This window comes from Balaenoptera physalus (assembly GCF_965194825.1).
Source record: "Balaenoptera physalus genome assembly, chromosome: 8".
NCBI classification, from domain to species: Eukaryota; Metazoa; Chordata; class Mammalia; order Artiodactyla; family Balaenopteridae; genus Balaenoptera; species Balaenoptera physalus.
The window spans coordinates 119,113,231-119,134,954 of NC_138887.1; the positions used below are offsets into that span (position 1 = coordinate 119,113,231).

The 21,724-nt window shown below is 45.7% G+C and overlaps 1 protein-coding gene across 4 annotated transcripts in view; it reads right to left on the bottom strand.

Annotated features, from left to right (window-relative positions):
• The window catches only part of PRKAG2 (protein kinase AMP-activated non-catalytic subunit gamma 2), a 278,947-nt gene that overhangs the window by 85,603 nt on the left and 171,620 nt on the right, over positions 1-21,724 (bottom strand). For all 4 annotated transcript variants that reach the window (XM_082473796.1, XM_082473795.1, XM_082473794.1 and 1 more), the window contains one exon: positions 19,511-19,722. In XM_082473796.1, coding sequence (XP_082329922.1) covers positions 19,511-19,722 — 212 coding nt within the window. The remainder of the gene's footprint in view (positions 1-19,510; positions 19,723-21,724) is intronic.

A 21,724-nucleotide genomic window follows, 5' to 3' on the forward strand; every position in this document is an offset into this window, starting at 1 on the left:
TTTGCATATTTTTAGTTTCCTAGAATTCTTGGTCATGGAATACTCCCCCCCTCCCTTTTTTTTTTATAGCATCCTGGTCTTGTTTCATGGCTGTAGTTTCTTTTATTCCCTTTAATTGCTTCCTCCAAGTTTCTTTTTTTCTGTTTGCTTTTGTCTCTGTCTTTCACAACACAGGGTTTCCTCAAATGCCTGGTTTTCCTTGGATGCATATTTAATTGGGATGCCCTCAGGAGCTAGGTTGAGGGGTCTGTATGCATGGATGGGAATCACTGACCAGTGGGCTTCACTGTAGTGAAATACAAGTGGCAAGCCAAAGTTGCCATTTCTGCAGGTCTTTCCTCTCAAGACAAATCCATTTTCCTACTTGGGTGGGTGGTCATGGGGATAGCCCGGCACCAACATTCTGGGAGCAAAGCAGGGGAACAGGGACTTGGGGTGGGGCGCTCATCAGTCTGTATATAGGCTTTTACTTAATCTCTGTTTTCAGAACCCATACCCCCTGTGCAGGTATTCAGAAAGCAGACTTATCTTCTCATGAGGGCGAGAATCTGGGGTGTCTGTATGGTAATTCTCAAACAAACTCACACCCTTGCCTTCAGAGGTCCCTGTGTCTTCAAGCCAGAGTCCCCAAGCCCATGTTTCAGTTGAAGGTGAGTTTTTCAAGAAGAGTAATAATTAAAACTAGAAGAATTCATCAGAAGAAGCCTTTAAATACAGCAGTGAAGGTTTTATGGAAGCAAAAGAAAGCCAATAAAGGAAAGTGGACAGGATCACAAAAGCCACACAGTTTGGCTGTACATATCATTCAAAAGCTTCCGGAAGTTATGAGCTTAACTTATCTAAGACCTTTGCCAACACCTTTTTAGTGCCTGGGTGGCTTAGGGGCTTAGTCTTAGTATTCTATTCTGTTTATAATTCTCCTCAAAAGAATACAACTTGAAAATTAAGTTTTGTTTAGTACTGCTCTCCTCCAGTGATCCTAAATAGTGTTCAAAGTTTTTTGTTTATATTTTTAAACAATCATTTACAAGACTTTTTTTTTTTTTTAAAAAGGCTTCACTATCCCCAGCAGCTCAGAACCTTTTCTCCCCCCCTTCCTTCCCTAACCTTTATCAGCAACTCGTCAAAGTATTATGGTGCCTGCTTTCTGGTTGCTGGTGAAGGCTCTTCGCAGATGAGGTGACAAGGCTTGGGAGCAGCCAGGAGGACGGGGCGGCTCAAACATGACTGATACCGAGGACATGAGGACACATGCAGGATCTTAGGTTTACAAACACAACAACGATCTAGAGCTGAACAAAGAGAAATTTGCTCCCGGCATCTATACTGTGAAGGGCGGCTCGCTGTGCCTTATTGCTTTTTCCCAAACTTTTCCCGTCCTCTGTCCTCTGTCTGGGACAGTGGCAGAGACAGAGAATTGAGACAAGGTGGGGTGTGGGGTGTCAGAGAAGCTCGGGCTGTGTCACTGCTGTTGAATTCACTCTTGAAAAGGAAATTCTTCCCACATTTAACCTCAGGGGAGTCGCCCAAATTATAGGTATTACTCAGGAAATACGTGAACAGGTAATTATATTTTACTTTTCTCCTTATGTGCTGTTTCCTTTGCATTCTTCAGAAAAGAACAGCAATAGTTATATACACGTAAAGGGCTCAAAATTCGAGGAGTTAGAGGGCCCCGTCTCTGGGCAGCCTTGCCCTGCCACCGGGAGGAATCAGACCCATGAGGACGCTGCCAGACACCGTTCTTTCAGTTTTCCTCTTTAAAATAACCCGAGACACCAGCTGATTCCTGCTGGGAGGCGTTAGCCGTCTGTTAAGTCATCACTCCCCACAGCTGTGCCCTCACGCTCCACAGAAAACTGCGTGTGTGCAGAGTGGTTCGGAGGAGAAGAAACCTACAGCTCCTGGACCAGAATCTACTCTGAGAGGCAGGCTAGCAAGGGCCAGGAGTGTGCATCCTGGAGCAGGCCACCGGGGCCTAAGCTTGGCTCTCGCACTTGAACATGGTTTTAAACTCCAGCATTGGGACTTCCCTGGCGATCCAGTGGTTAACACTTCGCCTTCCAAAGCAGGGGGTGCAGGTTCATTCCCTGGTCAGGGAGCTAAGATCCCACGTGCTTCCAGGCCAAAAAACCAAAACATAAAGCAGAAGCAATATTGTAACAAATTCAATAAGGACTTTAAAAATGGTCCACATCAGAAAAAAAAAAAAAATCTTTAAAAAAAAAACAAAAAAACTCCAGCACTGGCTACACTGTTTGCCAGGCCCAGTGCAAAAGAAAAGCAAGGGGCCCCTGGCTCAATAATTAAGGATTTCAAGACTGTGACAACAGGGCATTAAACCCAGAATGTGTGACTGCATGGGTCCCACAACCATGAAGCTGTCTGTGCCTCAGTGTCCTCATCTGTAAAATGGGGATCATAGCTGTACCCGCCTCATAGGGTCGTAAGGAATACGTGCGTTAACTACACATAAAGCACCTATACCAGCATTTAGCAAGAGCTCAAAAAATGATTATCACATCCCCATACAGCTTGTACTTCAAGTCAGACCATCTCAAACATACTACCCAAATGTGATGAAAATACAGCCTGCCAGTTCTCTGTGATATGCTCAGACAGACAAACCCAACTTTATAAAAATGGTCTGACAGAGAAACCCAACTTTATAAATCTGGTTAACAGCAATATGCCAAGGATAATGTGCTTTTTAAGCCCTGGGATTTTTTTCAGTGAATAAACTATAATGACTGAAAACTCAGGCTAAACTTAAATTCTTAGTAGTACTATATTGTGCTTCATTTTTGTGGTTAAGTTTAAAAAATTATAAGTACATCATTGTTTATCATGACCACAGAGAAATATAAATATGTTGTCTGATGAACCAAGAAAAATTGGAAATAACTAGAAGTTTAAAACAGAGGATAATACAAAATATGCTACATGACAATGAGAAAAAAAGTTCATTTCATATGCAAGTATCTTTAGTCCAACAATATATTTAGCTAAGCATAAATCTTGGAAGGATCAGATCCACTTATAAGGATCTGAGTAAAGGAATGCCAATATCTTGGACAGAGTCAATGAGGAACATGTGATAAGATGCTTTTTAACTAACCCACAGCTAGCATCACTAAGCATCTAAAACAGTGTGTGTTATAATCATTCCATCAAAGTCCTTTCTGGTGTAGACGAATAAGGAGCTGGTTTATATTATTTCGACAGCTGCCCTTTTGTATCAAAGGACCAAGCTGGAAATAAGGCACTGACTCTCCTAATAACTGCTGCTAACCTTCTAAGTCAATTCAGAATTTAATTCAATAAGACTGGAGGGGAAGAGAATGCGATAGAATGAACGGTCATAGAGTTTCTGGTTCCATAATGAGCTGCATGAAGGCCCCGCTTGACTCTTTAAGTAGTGAAGGGATTTGGTGACCCAGCAATCACCCAGGGTCCAAACCAACCTGTTATAGTGCTGTTTGAATGGAAATAAAATTTGACCTTATTCTATGCGCTCAACCAAGTATATTTGTAAATACTACTTGACCTTCTCGCGTTGGTCTTGGTGGGTTTTTTTTTAAAGCGGTCTCTTTATCTCTAATTTTGTTTTGAATAGACCTTCTTTTACTGTCTGAGTTTATTTTATCCAGGCAATATATTCCCAGCTCTAGTTCTGTCTCTGCCTTCTCTCTGATTCTCAGAAAAATAAATTAAAGATGGCTTTGTTTTGTTCAGGAGAGGCCGTGATGTGTACACCCTTCCATTTAAGTCAGGCCAGCAAGCTAAATGCTGATGACATGCTAAATGCCTGGAGCCGCTGGCTCTAAAAGCCTTTATATTTGCTTTTACCACCTTATAAAAAGGCAGTGGATTGAGTATTTATGCTGACTTTAAGGCTTTCCTCTCACATCACACAGATACCTTAACATAGGGGTCCTTGCACGGTCACTGACGAGGTGTTTACAAATCGAATGCACACGGTGAATGCGGTCTACAGTTTATGCCGAGTGGGAAACAGACTTTTTCTTTAATCGCCTGTTTGTAAGATTGAGCAAGTGGACAGGCAGAGTGAAAACACAGGCCCATCTGTGGAACCGTGTCCTGACAGCAGGAAGGAGACGCGGTCTTGAACCGCTAAGACCAAGCCTCTATTTTGAAGATCATTTCTTTGATTATTTCAGCATGAAGTGCTGCATACAGCCTGGTGGGGGGCATCCTAGGAAAAATCCTGAATGAATTAAGTAGATATTTTCCACTAGCTATGTTCCAACACATCAAACATAGCTAGTGGGAAATTACTTCTGCAATTCATTCTTACATTCTGGAAAAGAATAAACCATATTGATATCATGACCCAATCCTAGTGTATGAAGCATGGGTGATGCACATGAATTGGTATTTAGGGATCCCCAAACCAGTCTTAATTGCCAGACGTAATAAAAGTGCAAGGTCAGATTCAAGGCCAGGAATGAGGACAGACCTTAAGGTAAAACTTGTTCCTTTCATTCCCCTGCTCACCTGACCCCTCAAACTGGCAGCTGAGTCGTGGGCAGGCAAACAGCTCAAAACCCTTCTGACCTCCAGGTACCAAAGTATGGTGTATACTCAGTGTCTTAAAAGAGTCTGATCATTAGTGAGTTGTATCTATTGAAATTGCACTATTTTGTATGCAAATACCAACATGGTCTCTATCCAACAGCTTTGGTATGTTACACACATGCTCCAGGCTATATGTGATATTTGTTGTTTACTGTATTAGACCCGGCAGTGTGCTTTATAATTTGAATAGTATAAAGTTAATTAATGCTGTGTAACCACCAAGTTTTATGAACAGGAGACTTTTAAAAATGACATTCTCCTGACAACCAAAATATATAAATTGAAGACAGGGGCCTGATTATAATATTAAGTGAAAACCTAAGTTGCTAAACAGTTTATTCCATTGTCTACATTTCTGTATCTGTGTATAAAGGAACAACAAAGGCCAAGCAAAGAACGCTACCCTACAATTTAACCGTCTCGAAGTGGTAGAACTACAGGAAGTTTTTATTCTCCTCTTTATGCTTCTCTTTATATCATCAGAGGAATGATTTTTTTTTAATTATCCTAATTGTAGCAAATTACACCTAACATAAAATTTCCCTTCTTAACCATTTTTAAGCGCACAGTTCGTAGTGTCAAGTACATTTACATTGTTGTGCAACCGACCTCCAGAACTTTTCATCTTAGAGGAATGCTGTTTTTAAGAGCGTGAAATACTTCTCCAGATGCATCTAATTTTTAAAATTAAAGGCAAAGAAAGTAAATGGAATGGCTTAATCATGCTAAACCAAGATCACTGAATAGCATTACCAATTTGTGAAAGAACACATTATAAGCAAGGGACTTTTAATTTGCTTTTGAGACAGTGTGTGGAGAGGGAAACATTGGCAGAGCTGTAGAAATCATAGTAGAATCTCCTCTCTGTAGTTCTTAGAGCAGTGGTCCCCAACTTTTTTGGTACCAGGGACCGGTTTCATGGAAGACAATTTTTCCAGGGATGGGGGTGGGGGAGGGGTGGTGGTTCAGGCGGTGATGAAAGCAAGCGATGGGGCGCTGCAGATGAAGCTTCACTCAATCGCCCGCCGCTCACCTCCTGCGGTGCTGCCCGGTTTCTAACAGGCCTCGGAGCAGTACCGGGGGCTGGGGACCCCTGCCTTAGAGGGCTTTTTACTGAACTACTTGCTTCAATTTCCCTTTTTCTGAATAAAATATACATCTGCTTTAATCATGCTCAAGATGAGATGTCAGTCTTACTCAGGACTCAAAATAACATTGGTTTAGGGTTCCACGCTAAGCCTCAAAAATAGTGGAGGGACCTCCCTGGTGATCCAGTGGTTAAGACTCCGCGCTTCCACTGCAGGGGGCGCGGGTTCCATCCCTGCTCGGGGAACTAAGATCCCACATGCAGTGCACGCAGGGAGGCCAAAAAAAAAAAAAAAAAGAAACATAGTGGAAAAAATGTTACAACACACACCCCCTTGAAACAGGTTTACTCCAGCCCTGCTGCAGAATTTGGGCGTCATTCATTAACAGGGCAGGCACTCCATTCTCAGAGAGATGCCAAGGAAAGCATCTAAACTTTTCCACCACTCCAGCAGCTAATTTGTACTGAGTCATTAAGGGAACACTATTAATACTGGTGTTATGGCTGTGTCACTGTTGTACCAATGATACTTCACCAGCTAAAGTTAATGCTTTTCTAAGTGCTGCGAGTTAGGGGACAATCCTGGTTCTGAGCTAAAGGAATTCCCATCTAAATGCAAATCAAGACAAGTCCATCTTGAATGCACGATTAGGTACAGTAATTTTTCCACCATTGAATGTTCAGCCCCTAAAATGCATTTTCATACAACTGTGTTAGTAAAGTGTCCCTTATAAGATGAAACTATGTTTTCTTCCCGGCGCCAGCAGTTATACAGGTAAAGGTGTTCAGAGTCTTGATTTCTTTGATTTAATAAATGGTAAATGAAATGCACAAAGAAGATCATTTTTCTAACCTCTGCTTCTCCACTCCAGACTATATATCCAGGCTCTTGATAACCTCTATTTGATGTCCCAAAAGAATCAAAGAAAGTGTGCCCCAAATGGAACTTGTCTTTCATCCCCAGATCTACTTCCCCTTCCTAATTTGATGACAAGGCCATCCATCCCTTCATGCCAGAAACCGGAGAGTCACCCTAGACCCCTCCTTCCACATGCCACTTATCTGGGCATCATTGAGGCTAGCCTATTCTACCTCAGATTCTTTTATAATTAATCCCCTTCCTCCAAATCTCCACTCCTGTGGCCATAATTCAGTGCTCTGTCATCTCTCACTGGATTATTGTAAGACTTTCTGGTTGGCTTGCTTATCTTCCCTCCGTGAAGTCCAACCTCCAGTTCGTCACTGGAGGTATCCTTCTATTAAAATGCAAGTCTGACCAACGCATTCCTCTGAAAACCACTGCCAGGGCAGCCAATGAAGTTTATGATGCTCATCTGTGCTGCCTGCATCGAATTTGCATCCTTTCCTGACTCAAGGAGATTAAGGGGAAGAACAAGGGCCCTTCCACCTAAACTCATATTATTCCAATGTCCCCAGTCCAGTCCAAAAGCAGATTGCATCCTGTTATATAACACTCTGAGGGGGAAGAGAATGCAAATCCTTCAGTCCTAGCTCTATAGGACTATTCGCCAGTTTGTCATCTTTTTGGCCATTCTGATTCCTGGGCCTCTTGCGGGCGGGACTAGTGACTAACCCACTTGCCCTCCCCAGTGGGATGTGCCCCATGCACTTGGTGGGGGCAAAGCTCTACAGCCTGTTTCTTGCCTTTCTGAGGACAAGTCTCATTCTGCCACTTTGCACAGGATGTCTTAGCAACTAATTGGGAGGTAGTAAAGGGAAGCTCGGGGACAGATTAGTCAGAAGCTGGCTTTTGTTTTTGTTTTTTTTTCCTGAAAAAAGGCCAGGTAGTAAATATTTTAGGCTTTGAAGGCCACCCAGTCTCTGTTGCAACTACTCACGTCTGCTGTTGTAGCATGAAAGCAGCTAAAGAACGTGTATAAATGAATAATTGTGGCCACATATTAATAAAACTTTAATGACAAAAACAATGGGCCAGCTTTGGCCCATGGGCCAGAGTGTGCAAAGCCCTGAATTAGGGATATGGGCTAAGATGCTGAGTCAGTGTGCAATGGATAGGCTGAGAATCTGGGACTTCTCAAGAGGTAGTGAAAAACCAGAGCAAGAACATGGGTTTTGGAACCCAATTGCCTTGGTTCAATTCAATTCAATTCAATTCAATTCAAGCCTAGCTCAGGAGCCCTTGGGTAACTTTACACAGATTATTTCATTTGATCCTTATCACTATCCTGTGAAGTAAACACTATCTTCCTTTCAAACAGAGGCACGGGGAGAGAGGCCTCAAAGGTTCAGGAACCCGTTAACTCCTTTCGCCAGCATATTCACATGCTCAAGACACACCCGTCTTTCAAAAGAAATGCCCTTCTGGACCCCCCTCCAGCTACAGCCCTTGCTCACAGCTCATCTTCATGCCAAACTTCTTGATAAAGTTGTCCACGTTCTCTGTCCATCCTCTGTCATCTCACACCCACTCAGCCACCCTCTGCAAGCTGGCTTCTGCCCCTAGCTTAGAGAATTCGGTGATTGAGACACTTTTTTCAGCAGAGATACGTTTGGCCTGTTACTTATTTAGGTGACGCCCTTCACACCAGCACAAATGAGAGAAACAGATGATCGTGATGGATTCTGCCTCCTGGGAGAGATACTATTTGTATATCCTCGCTATAAACTCCAGCGTACATCCCAACTCTGTGTGACACCAACATTTTAACCATTGCTTCTGCCAGGTGAAGGCGGGGTTGCTCCTCCAGGGGGAAATTTCAAGATGAATCCTAAGGTGGCCACTGTCGTGATGGCAGATTTAACCACGGGAAGGGTTGGCGCCATCATCCAAGACCGCAAAATAATCCACCACTGGAGATTTACATTTTTTTACCCCACGCTTGTATCTCTGCGATCACAACACTGCCAAGGGCACAGCCGTGGGACCTGTGGGTCTTTCGAAACCGATCCCCCATCTGTTAGGTTGTGACCCATGAGGGAAGAGGTGGGAGGTGCTCCTCCAGTGCTTTAGCTCAGGGTCCTGATTCTGCAGGACTTACTTCTCACTGGGAGACTCTTGAGGGCAGGAATCATCTCAGACACCTTTGAGTACTCAGTGCCAGGCAAACGATAGGGTCTTGGGAAATAACTGTTGAAGGAATGAGTTCCTTCTTGGGTCCCTGGGGAGGTGACAGAAGCAGGGCATTTATCAAGCGTTAAAAAAATGTTGAGGTAAAAAGACCCAACATCCTCTCCTTGGAGCTCAGCTACCCTGGGGAACAGAGTAAATGAGAATCCCACAGACCCAGACCACTGCCCAGAAAATGGGCCAAGCTCTCAGCCAAGTACATCTCTCTTATTCGGGCTCCGCCTTCTTTCCGCTCATCAAGTCAGGACACCAACACTGCAGGGACACAGGACGAACGCTAATTCTAATACCTTTTCTGGACAGCTAGGAGAATATACTTTCTCTGCCAGCCTCTCCAACACACAGGCAGCACTTGTCTGAGTTCCAGCTCTCATGATAACCAATCCCATCTTGAATCAGTCCTCTCTGTAGCTCCTACTCCTTGATACAATGTGAAAGTTTTTTCAAACTATTTTTAAAGTATCTAATCTGTTGGTGAGTAACAGATGATGAAACTGCTAGTTTGCCATTTCTGGGCAGATAGTCTTAACGTCAAGACCTTATTAGGTTATATAACCTGATATTTTAAATAGTAGACAGAAATATAAAACAAAGTAGTGCATGGAAAATTTTTAACTACTTCTTAATGTCAAGTGATTTGAAATATTTTTAGATGTTTAAAGGGCTTTTCTGGGACTTCCCTGGTGGCGCAGTGGGTAAGACTCCACACTCCCAATGCAGGGGGCCCGGGTTTGATCCCTGGTCAGGGAACTAGATCCCACATGCATGCTATAACTAAGAGTTTGCATGCCACAACTAAGGAGCCCGTGAGCTGCAACTAAGACCTGGCGCTACCAAATAAATAAATAAATATTTTAAAAAATGGCTTTTCCATCTTAAAAAAAGGGCTAATTATTCCAAATAGCAATCTTGAAAACTGGTTACTGATTTCTTTCCAAATATTCATACTAGGAAAACTAGGGCTCTTAGAGATTGATTCAGGGACAAGATGGTCAGTTTTTAAGAAGAACCCAAAGTTCCTGAGTTTATTATCTATTCCTGACTCCACTGAATTGGTGCTTCCCCACATACAGGATCAAACAAGTATCAGTTATCTTTTGCTACATAGCAGATCACCCCAAAACTCAGGGGCTTAAGACAACAATAATACTTTATTATCTGTTATGGACTGAATTGTTCCCCCCAGCCCCCCAAATTCATATGTTGAAGCCCTAACCCCCAATGGGATTGTATTTGGAGATAGGACCTTTAAAGAAGTAATTAAGGGGACTTCCCTGGTGGTGCGGTGGTTAAGAATCTGCCTGCCAATGCAGGGGACACGGGTTCGAGCCCTGGTCTGGGAAGATCCCACATGCCATGGAGCAACTAAGCCTGTGCACCACAACTACTGAGCCTGCGCTCTAGAGCCCGTGAACCACAACTACTGAGCCCGTGCGCCACAACTACTGAGCCCACACGCCTAGAGCCTGTGCTCCACAACGAAGAGTAGCCCCCATTTGCCGCAACTAGAGAAAGCCCTTGCGCAGCAACGAAGACCCAACGCAGCCAAAAATAAAAAAAAGAAAGAAGTAATTAAGGTCAAATGAAGTCACAAGGGTGGGGCCCTAATCCAATAGAACTGGTGTCTTTGTAAGAGGAGGAAGAGACACCAGGGATGTGTGTGCTTGGAGGAAAGGCCAGGTGAGGACACAGAGAGATGGGGGTCACCTGCACCCAAGGAGAGAGCCCTCAGGAGAAACCAAACCTGTCAACACCTTGATCTTGGACTTCTGGCCCCCAGAACCGTGAGAAATAAATTTCTGTTGTTTAAGTCACCCAGTCTGTGATATTTTGTTATGGCAGCCCCAGCAGACTAATACGTTATGTCTTCATGGTTTCTGTGGATCAGGGGTTCACGAGCAGCTTGGCGGGTGGTCCTGATGCAGGATCTCTTGCTAGGTGTCTAGTCGGGTTTGGGCTGGGGCTGTGGTCTCATCTGAAGGCTTGACTGGGGCTGGATGATCCACTTCCGTGGTGGCTCACTCCTACGGCTGGGATGCTGGTGATGGTTGTTGGCTTGGGGCTTTAGTTCCTCTCCCCCTGGGCCTAATGAAACCTTTCTCATTCAGTCCCAACCAACCATCCTGAACCTTTTTCTTCAGTTCAGTTACATATTAACTATGTCATAAGGAGAAATATGATAGCCCTTATTTTCACCCATCAGAATCTTGGTATCATAAATAGGAAAAATAGAGAATAAGTCCATGTATTAGAGGCTGTGATGTACAGTTGACCCTTAACAATGTGAGGGTTAGGGGTGCTGACCTTTCACGCAGTGGAAAATCCAGTGTAACTTACAGTCAGCTTTACATATACATGGTTCCTCTGTATCTGTGGTCATGTATCCAAAGATTCAACCAACCTCAGATTGTGCAGTACTGCAGTATTTACTGTTGACAAAAATCTGCATAGAAGTGGACCCATGCAGTTCAAACCTGTGGTGTTCAAGGGTCACCTGTACTACTCTGATCCCCTTTCAACAATGAAGGATTTTCCTCCAGCTGTTGGGAATATGCCAACTGGTGACCCTCAACTATCAGCTAGGATGGCCCTTGGCTGAAGAGAGCTGCCTTGCCCAGGGTCAAGTCCCTTCTAGGACAGCTGTCATCTAATGACTGGTGGTGATGGTATAAAGGTCTGGCTCCTTTGGCCCAACTTGGGGGCCACTCTGAGGAGCTCCCTGTGGTCTGCAGAGGACTTTGTTGAGACTGCACCACACTGCAACTTCTCCCTCTGTCCTTCTTACCTCCGTCCCTCCTCCCACAGGTGTTGATCCTAAGAGCACTTCCTAATAAACATCCTGCACACTAATATCTACCTTAGATTCTCTATTGCTTGGGGAACACAAACTGCAACAGTCTGCTTAACAGAAAGTTACTCTCGGAGAGGTTAGCCATCTAAATTAGACTCCTTAAATATAGATAAACGAACCTCTAGACTCGAGCACATTGTGTGTTCAACTGCAGACCCAGCTGCTGGAATCAAGTGATAAGACAGGAGATAGATTTCAAAACTGGCCCGCATCCTCCCCATCTCCCTGTGTCCATGCCCTCTGCAATGTGACTGTCACTTCCATTTCGTTCTGTGGGCCAAAGCAAGTCATAAGCCCAACCCAGATCCAAGGGGAGAGGACACAGATTCTACCCAGGATGGAGGAGCGACAGAGGGGCGGTTCTGAGCCCAGCCTCAAGAAGCCTTGCATGGAGCACGCTGTCTCGTGGAGCCCCGTCACGGTCATGAGAGCGCGTCCAGGCTAGCCGATTGCAGGAGGAGAGCACATGGAACAGAGACAAGCTGTTCTGGCTGAGGCCACTCTGGTGCAGCCAGTCCCCAGGGGACCTGCTAAGTGGCCACAGATGTGTGAGTTAGCACAGCTGAGCCAAGAAGAATGCCCAACCCAAACCGCCGACCCACAGAAGGGTGAGTTAAATAAAAGGCTGTTGTCCTGAACCGGGGGGAGGTTTGTTATTCAGCAATAGAAAAACGGATACAGGACCTACCCCTGTCGCTTACAGGAATCGAGCTGGCAAGAGAAGAGGAGAATGGAGACTCCAGGCTGCAGCAGGTGTCTTAGGTTCCCTGTGACTAGTTTTGGGACACCAAGTTGCTACAGGGGCTGCTGCTAATGGCCCAAACATGCAACCTCCTTATAGGACTGTCCTTGGGTGACAGGCCCCATCCCAGCTGCAGGTACATTTCCCTCATCCTGGCATCCCATAGCTAAGGGCGCCACCGTATGAAGACACAAAAGCCCAGTTTCGGGGGCTTCCCTGGTGGCGCAGAGGTTAAGAGTCCGCCTGCTAATACGGGGAACACGGGTTCAAGCCCTGGTCCGGGAAGATCCCACATGCTGCGGAGCAACTAAGCCCGTGTGCCACAACTACTGAGCCTATATGCCACAACGACTGAGCCTGCGCTCTAGAGCCCACGAGCCACAACTACTGAAGCCCGTGCACCTAGAGCCTGTGCTCCGCAACAAGAGAAGCCACCGCAATGAGAAGCCCGTGCCCCGCAACGAAGAGTAGCCCCGCTCACCACAACTAGAGAAAGTACGGGCGCAGCAACAAAGACCCAATGCAGCCAAAAATAAATTTAAAAAAAAAGAAAAAAAAGCCCAGTTTCCTTGCCTCGAGGCAGAGCAAATTCTGGTGCAGTTTACACTCCAGAACTCCCCTGTCAAAAGGCTGAGGCTAAATCTCATCTGAAACCACACCTTTGCTTTGCTTCTTCCCTTCCCTTGCTCCTTAGAGCTTTCTTCTGAGAGCACGCCATAATAAATAAACAAACGTGCATCGAAACCCCGTCTCAGGCTCTGCTTCTAGGTACTCTGAAGACACAGGTCAAGAGTGAAACTCCTAGAAGAAAACGAGGGGGAGATGGGTGTGACTGCTGTAGAAAGGAAACGGGATAAGTACCGATCGTTTTAATACCTTCACATCAAGTTTTCGACCCCACGGAAGATGATTCTTCCATTGGTTCCAGACAAATACGCTCACCGTGTGCTCCCACCTCCTAAGAAAACTCACCCATTTCCTTTACAAGCCCAGATGTAATGCTTGCTTTTCCCCTTCTACCTTTAACTGCTCCCTTCCTACTAACTCTTTCCCTGTCAGTGTTTAAATCCTTATGGGAACAAACCATCACCTCCGTTCTTCCAGCTACAACCCCATCTCTTCCCCCTTGAAGTCAGGATTCTGGAAAGAGTCATCTACACTAGAGACCTCCACATCTTCACCTCTTAATCATTCACCCCACATCACATGGTTTCTGCTCTTGACCGTGCCATTGAAAGTACTCCTGCCAAGGTTACCGATGACCTCAGTCCTTACGTTCCATGGCCAGGAACGTCACTGATCATGCCCTCCAAAGGCGTGAAACACAACGAAACACAGTCCTTGTGCTTCTGTGATACCGTGTTTGCCTGGTTTTCTGCCTACTTTCCAGGCAGTTCAGAATCCCTATCCTTTGTTTGTCCTTCAAATGCCCACGTTTTTCTGGCTTTCTTCTCAACTACCATACATCTCTCCGGATTATTTCATCTACTATCATGGCATAAATTACCTTCTACATTCTGATGATTTAAAAATCTTAATTTCCAGGGGAGTTCCCTGGTGGCCTAGTGGTTAGGATTCCAGGCTTTCACTGCTGTGGCCTGGGTTCAGTCCCTGGTTGGGGAACTGAGATGCTGCAAGCCACGTGGCGCAGTCAAAAAATAAATATAAACAAACAAATTAATTAAAATCTTAATTTTTAGCTCCAGACTCACATATCCAGTTGCCCTTTGGACACCTCCACTTAATTATCCCACAGGCACCTGTTGTACCGTCACCAGCCAACACACACGTGTGTCCACTTATACACACCCCCGTGTGCTCACATACACACATGCACACGCACACAGCCTGCTCCTGCTTCCCCTCTGTTCCCTATCCCAGCAAGTGCAACTACCACCCATCCAGCTTCCCAAGGCAAAACCTTCGGAATCATCCTTGATTCTTCTCTTTTCTGCCCTCAACTAATCAATCACTACATCCCCAGTTCCTTTCAATTCGACCTCTTAAACAGCTCTCTACGTTTTAACACCAGCCCCCTTCTTTCCACTGTCAGCTGCCACCAGGCCCAGATCATTTCACACTGCATCTCATCTGAGCCCCTGCTGTACCCGAATCCAGTGTAATTTCCACACCCCACCAGAGGGATCATCCTAAAATGCAGAGCTGATTATTGCTCTCTGCTGCTGCTGCAAAAAATGTCCACTTCCTTCCTCTGGGATTGGTTTTTTAAATAATTAATTAATTAATTTTTGGCTGTGCTGGGTCTTCGTTGCTGTGCATGGGCTTTCTCTAGATGCGGCGAGCAGGGCCTACTCTTCATTGTGCTGCGCGGGCTTCTCATTGCAGTGGCTTCTCCTGTTGCGGAGCACAGGCTCTGGGTGCGCGGGCTTTAGTAGTTGTGGCACACAGGCTCAGTAGTTGTGGCTCGTGGGCTCCAGAGCGCAGGCTCAGTAGTTGTGGCTCATGGGCCCTAGAGTGCAGGCTCAGTAGTTGTGGCACATGGGCTCAGTACCTGTGGCACGCAGGCTCAGTAGTTGGTGGCTCATGGGCTCTAGAGCGCAGGCTCAGTAGTTGTGGCACAAGGGCTTAGTTGCTCCGCGGCGTGTGGGATCTTCCCGGATCAGGGCTCGAACCCATGGCCCCTGTGTTGGCAGGCAGATCCCTAACCTCTGCGCCACCAGGGAAGCCCTGGGACTGGCGTTTGCGCTCACACTGGACTGGAGATTTTCTCCCTTGAGAACTACACAGGCTCTATCGAATATTCTATTATGACGACTTCCCTGTTTGTGGCCCCCCAATAGACAGAAGGTCCTTCCTTTGTTCAGTGAGTCCTCAGCTATTTACCGCACCCCTCCCCTGCATAATGTGCTGTTAATAAATGGCGAACAAAATGAACACTGTCCCTGCCTCATAAGAGCCGCTTACGTACTTGTCATCCCATCAGCCTTTCCGAGCACAGTACCTGGCACCCAGCGGTTGCTTCATAAATATTTGCTGAGTAAATAAATGATAAAATGAGTGCTGTCTACTAAAGACTAATTCATTACCCTCATCCCCTTTCCAATTTTCGAATAAAATTCATGGGAACAAAGTTTATAAAAGTCATCTTCACGGTCGATGTTTACATAGAGCATCTTTTTATTCCAAAAGGCAGAGATGAATTATATCTAAATATTTTCAGGCTGATAGACGTCTTTAAGCAACTCACATTCCTCTATAAAGATTATGCCAGTAACGGAATGCATGAAATCAGCTAAACTCTTAAGGAACTTAGCACATAAGGACAGTCAACATAATCCAATTAGAAAGAAACACTTAAATGAACTTGAATCCATCACCAGCCCTGCTGCCAAGGGCTGCTGAAAGCAGAGACCTGGGCCAAACTACAGCTGCAGAGGCTGTGACCAACATACCGAAGAAGCTCCTGGAGGCCTTGTGTGATAAAACTTACACGTGATGAAGGCCCCTGTTTAATGTCTGTAGCCAGTGGGAACACTGTCTTCCAATTTTGAAACAGATCATTTCAAAACATAAGTGTTTTGGTTTTGATTTTCTGATTTGATTTTGATTCTGATTTGGTTTTGATTTTCTGAAGCTCAAACTATATAAACATTGCAGTGTTGACTGGATCATTTAAAAAAATGTGGTAAAAGGATACAACCAAAAGTGTCTCTAACTCATAATAGTTAGAGGATTGCTCAATCAGCATTAATAGTATATTAGAATACATATTATGTGAAGGTATAATGGGCATAATGATATATTTTGAGACTATAGAGATTTACTATCATTAACTGCTGTATATAGATGTGTAGGGTTTTCTAAAATTGTATTTACAACCTATATATAGGTAAAACTAAGTGCATTAATTGTTTTGTACATATGTGCTGCTAAACGGGTCTTAAAATAAATTTTGAATATAGTTTCTAAAATAGACAGCTACCATCCCCTTGTCACTTATTTTACCAATTTGCCTAGAAGCACCTCTTAATAGATTGTACAAGGCGAACTTTGTAAAATGATCATGGACAATAAGGTATATGGAGTCCAAATAACTGTGGTCTCCTAAATTATGAAAAAAAACTGTGGTAAAATATACTTAACATAAAATTCGTCATTTTAACCATTTTTAAGAGTACAATTCAGTGGCATCAAGTACATTCATATGGTTGTGCAACCATCACCACCATCATCTTCAGAACTTTTTTCATCTTCCCAAACTGAAACTCTGTCCCCATTAAACACTGACTCCCCATTTCTCCCCATCCAGATCCTGGTAACCACCATTCTGCTTTCTGTCTCTTATGAATCTGACGGCTCTAGGGACCTCCTATAAGTGGAATCATACGACATTTGTCCTTTTAAGACTGGCTTATTTCACTTAGCATAACGCCCTCAAGGTTCATCCACGTTGTAGCATCCGTCAGGATTTCCTTCCTTTTCAAGGCTGAATAATATTCCACTGTATGTGTCCATCATGTTTATCCATCCATGACATTTGGACGGTTGTTGAAACTTCACGGTGCTATCAGTTCCCTCAGTCTGTTTGTGGAATCGCAGGTTCTGAGCAGGGCACAGGGTCCGTGCCCACCGCTGAGTACGGGATACAGCCGAGAACCCCTCCTCCCTGGCCCCAGAACCGCCTCAGAAAGCCTGGAAGGGCCCAGGCTCGCTGACTTTCACCAAGAGCTCCATAGTTGTGCGGTATGAACAGTTAAGAATATCACTTTCTAGTCACAATCGGGGTGGGGGCAGGGCACAGAGGGCAGACCTAGAACGCCCTCTGGATTCTCTCTCACTTAAACTGGGAGAGGCTGTCCCAAGCACAGAACTTCTGCAATCATGGAAAAACCCTGTGTCTGCGTCTGCACCATCACTTCAAATGATCTGAAGTTGAAATAACCGTCTCCTCTTCCATGCAGTGTCTCTTCTTACACGGGGCTACCCTGTCAGTTATCCCTGGTCCATGAGAAGAAGCCAACATTTTGAGACTTGAGACCTCTCGGCCGGTCGCTTCCCTCTTGGCTCCCTCCTCCGGTCTCCTCCCTCCTCCCCCAGGGTTTCTGTCCCAGACCTCCTGGCCCACTGGCCTCTCGGCAGGTTTGGCACACGGTGGAAGGCAGGAAGCAGTGGAGACGCCAGACTTTCTACCCCTCTGCCTCGCATGGCATCTCTGGCCAGCGGCTGCCTCTCCTCTGCGGTTCCAGCTCCTGCCAGGCAGACACACTGGTTCCACCTCCCACCTGATGTGCTCCCAACACGTCCCTCCAGCCCGAGGGGAGTAGTGGCTTCCTGCTTTTTGATAATCTTTGGGTTGCCGCATCATTCCTTTTTTGGATATATTTGTTCTGTTATCTCTATGACCAAGTCTCTTTGCTAAATGCCTGGGAGAACAGAAACCTCTAGATCTTTTCTCATTCATACCCAAGAACACGGATGACCTTCCTCCTGGGCCCTTAGCTCGAAGCGGCCAAGACCTGCATCTCTCCACGTCTCTAGTGAGCGGTCCTTTTGTCCCCAATCTCTGCCAGATGCCCACCTCCCAGAGACAGCCCCCCGCCCCCAGCTCCTACCCCATGCTACACGTTACACTCCTTCCCACCCCAAGCCATGGTTAATTTTCTTTTCCAGGAGGCCCTCCCCTCCCCTCTCCCCTTATTTAGACCCTACAATCACCCAAGACTTCCTTGCCCTTATCAGACAACAGTACTTTCCCTTTCCCATCCCCTGCAGTGTGGACTGTTTCACTCCTGATCCCCACCCAACCTACTTTCCGCTTTTATTTAACTGTTTTATCTGAGTGCTATTCTGTTCCCAGTGAGACTGTTAAGCCCTAGAGGGCGGAGACAACACCTTGCATTTTATTCCTCAGCACTTAAAACAATACTCTGCTAAGCTTACATCTAATATAATAATCATCAGACGAACAAGGAGAAGAGTCATAGTAGGTTCTCTGCATGACGAACACATCTTCTTTCTTCCCAAAGGTAGCAACTCTTATGGTTGGATGGTGTCCCCCAAAAAGCTACGCTGAGCTCCTGACCACTGATACCTGTGAATGCGACCTTATTTGGAAATCAGGTCTTTGCGGAGGTTATCAAGAAGTGGTCGTACTGAGTTAGGTTGGGCCCTCATCCAACACGACTGGTGTTCTCATAAGAGTTTAAAGCTGGACACAAACAGAGACAGAGGGAAGACAGCCATGTGAAGATGGAGGTGGAGACTGGAGTGACGCTGCCACAATCCAAGAAAATCCTGGGGCTACCGGAAGCTGGGAGAGGCCAGGGAATATCCTCCTCCCCCTCAGAGATTGCAGAGGGAACGTGGTCCTGCCGAAACCTTGATTGCAGCCTTCCAGCCTCCAGAACCGTGAGACAATAGCCTCCTGTTGTTTTAATCCCCCCAGTTTGTGCCCCTTTGTTACAGCAGCCGCAGGAAACTAATACCACAGCTGAATAAAATAGTTACATCCATATGGATAGACTCTAGCGATACGGTCCTCGTATCCTTGCTGGGCACAGGAATGATACTGAGTGTCTGTGGTAGACAACATGAACTAGGAGGCAGTGACGGTGGTCCCCACACGTAGGGCCCACGGTGTTGAAATGTAGAGTGTTTAAGCGCTGGTGCTAAGCCAGCTTCTTCCATCCATACCCACGAGTCCCAATCCTCCGAAGGATGCAAAGACACCTGTTTCACCATCCCACTCTGCTTTGAAAGGTTCACCTTTCCAAGAATGCTTCCCAAGTCAAATGACGTCAGACTTTAAATCTTTAAAATCTAGAATAAAATTTCTATAAAAACCAATTTTTTGGCTTTGCCTATGACTTTTTACTTTAGTATCCCAATCAAGATAAATTCAAAGAAAGCTTTTAATAACTGATTTTTAAAAAGAAGCTAAGAGAGCAGAAAGCTTTTTCTGATCACGTTCCAGATGTTACCATTCGTTTGGTTGCCATTTGCCTACTGTGCCCTCGCCATTTTTTGCTCAGTTTGTGATTCATGATAAAATGTACCAAAAATGTCAGTCAGGAGTGCACAGCTTTAGCTTCAGCTGTATACAGACTCTGCCCTCCCTCCCATACCTGGCGGCCCGGCCCCCAGGAGAAGGCCCAGACTTACAGATTTGGAGGGAGAATGGTGTGTTGGCGATGCTGACGGAGGCCTGGCTGAACTCTGGAAGGAGGACGGGCAGAACCTCTGGCCTGTGTCCGGAGGCGAAGAGGAGGCATAGATGCGATTTTCCAGTCGCTCAGGTTCATGCTTATAGGATTCGAGAGGAAACGTGTGCTGCTTGGCCACTTGGGTGGGTGTTGATGGAGAGGAAGAGAGGCCTGAAGTTGAGGAGGAAACCACACAGGGCCGTTAGAAATCTGGCTGACACAGGGAAAGGGGCTTCCATCTACAAGGGCCAAAAATCTCAAATGGCAGGAATATAAAAGATTAAATTCTGAATATTGGGGACAAGCTAGTAGACAATGACTTGTAATCCCTTAGAATCAGCTGTGCCCAGAAATCCCCTCGTCATCCGACTTGAGTCGTGGGCAGAGTCCCCTTGCCGTGAAGGGGCCGCTCCAACAGTTCAGAAGCTGTCGGGGTGAAAGACTTCTTACACACACACTTCGGATGCTATTTTCCGCCACTGAGTCCAAGACCATTGGATCTCCCCTCCTCCCCTACAAAGCATGGTGCCAAGAGCACGCGGAGTGGAACCCGTATTACTCGAGATGAGACATGAGGAAGTTCGTGAAGTATTCAGCAGAGACAAAGGTCAGGGCTGCAGAAGTCCCCTGACAACATACACCGAGGACCAGACGGGACACGCTGTTATTGTGAAAATGTGCCACGTGAAGATGGTCGCTGTGAGTGTGCAGTAGTGAGAATCACCATGAAGATGAACGCTGGGGGCGGCTTCGGGAAGGAAGGGGCCTTGCAGAGTGAAGACTTAGACGGATAGGAGCCAGGAGGAAGCGGGTGGGGAGCGGTGACCAAGGACCTGCGAGGAGGCTGGGGACAGGAATCTGCCAGAGTGAGAGGCCGTCCACTTCGACAGGGTTGGTACAATCCCGGGGGCCTATCTCACTCACACCTAGCTGACTGCACCATAAGATCATTGTTACGAGCTGAATGGTGTTCTCCCACCCCCAGAGAGATATGTTAAAGTCTTAACCTCCGGTGCCTATGAATGTACCTTTGGAGATGGAATCAAGCTGAGATTATACTGTAGTTTGGGCTCTTAACCCTATGTGTAGTGTCCTTGTAAGAGGAGAAGACACAGACACACACACACACTGACACACACACACACACACACACACACACACACATACACAGAGGAGAAGGTCATGTGATGACAGAGGCAGAGGTCAGAGTGACGTCTCTATGAGTCAAGGAAGACCAAGCGCTGCTGGCGACCATCAGAAGCTAGAAGAGTGGAGGAAGGTGATCAAAAGGTACAAATTTCCAGTTATAAGATAAATAAGTACCAGGGATGTCAGGTACAAAATGACGACTGTAGTCAACACTGCTGTATGATATACAGGACAGTTGTTAAGAAAGTAAATCCTGAGCTCTCGTCACAAGGAGAAAAGTTCTTTTCCTTTTTCTTTTCTTTTTACTGTTTCTATAGAGATGAGGGATGTTAGCCGACCCACTGTGATCATCATTTCACAATACACGCAAATCAAAGTATCATGCTGTATGCCTTAAACGTACACAGAGATGCGTATCAATTATTTCTCAACAAAACTGGAAGAAGGCAAAAAGAAGCTAGAAGAGGCAAGGAGGGATTCTATCCAGAGTCTCAGAGAGAGCATGGCCCTTCTGACACCTTGGTTTCAGACTTCCAGCCTCTGGAACCGTGAGAGAAAAAACTTCTGTCATTTAATGCCACCCAGTTTGTGGTACTTTGTTACGGCAGCTCTAGGAAATGAATACAATAATGTTGCCTGATATTGATTTGTTTTCTAAGATCAGACTCTGGATTTGAGTCTGATCTCTCACATTTATAGGTAACTGAATAAAATTTTTATTTTAAGTTGGTTATTTAAAAATATTTAATCATGCAAGCCAAAGCAAAGACATCAGTAGACATGGTCCAAGGGCCATCCTCTCGCTCCTTCTGACCTTGACAAAGACTGGTCAGCCTACGAGCCACGAGCCTGGGGCTCTTTCTCTGTGCTGCTCTGTGCCACGTCCAGACTTCTCTCATGCCATCGCTGTGCACACATGTTCGCTCTTCTGCTTCCATCCTCACCACCCAGAGCGGCCGCCTAACTCATCCCATCTCCCTCCTGCTGACTCTGCGGCCCTATGAGCCTCCCACCCCTGAACTCA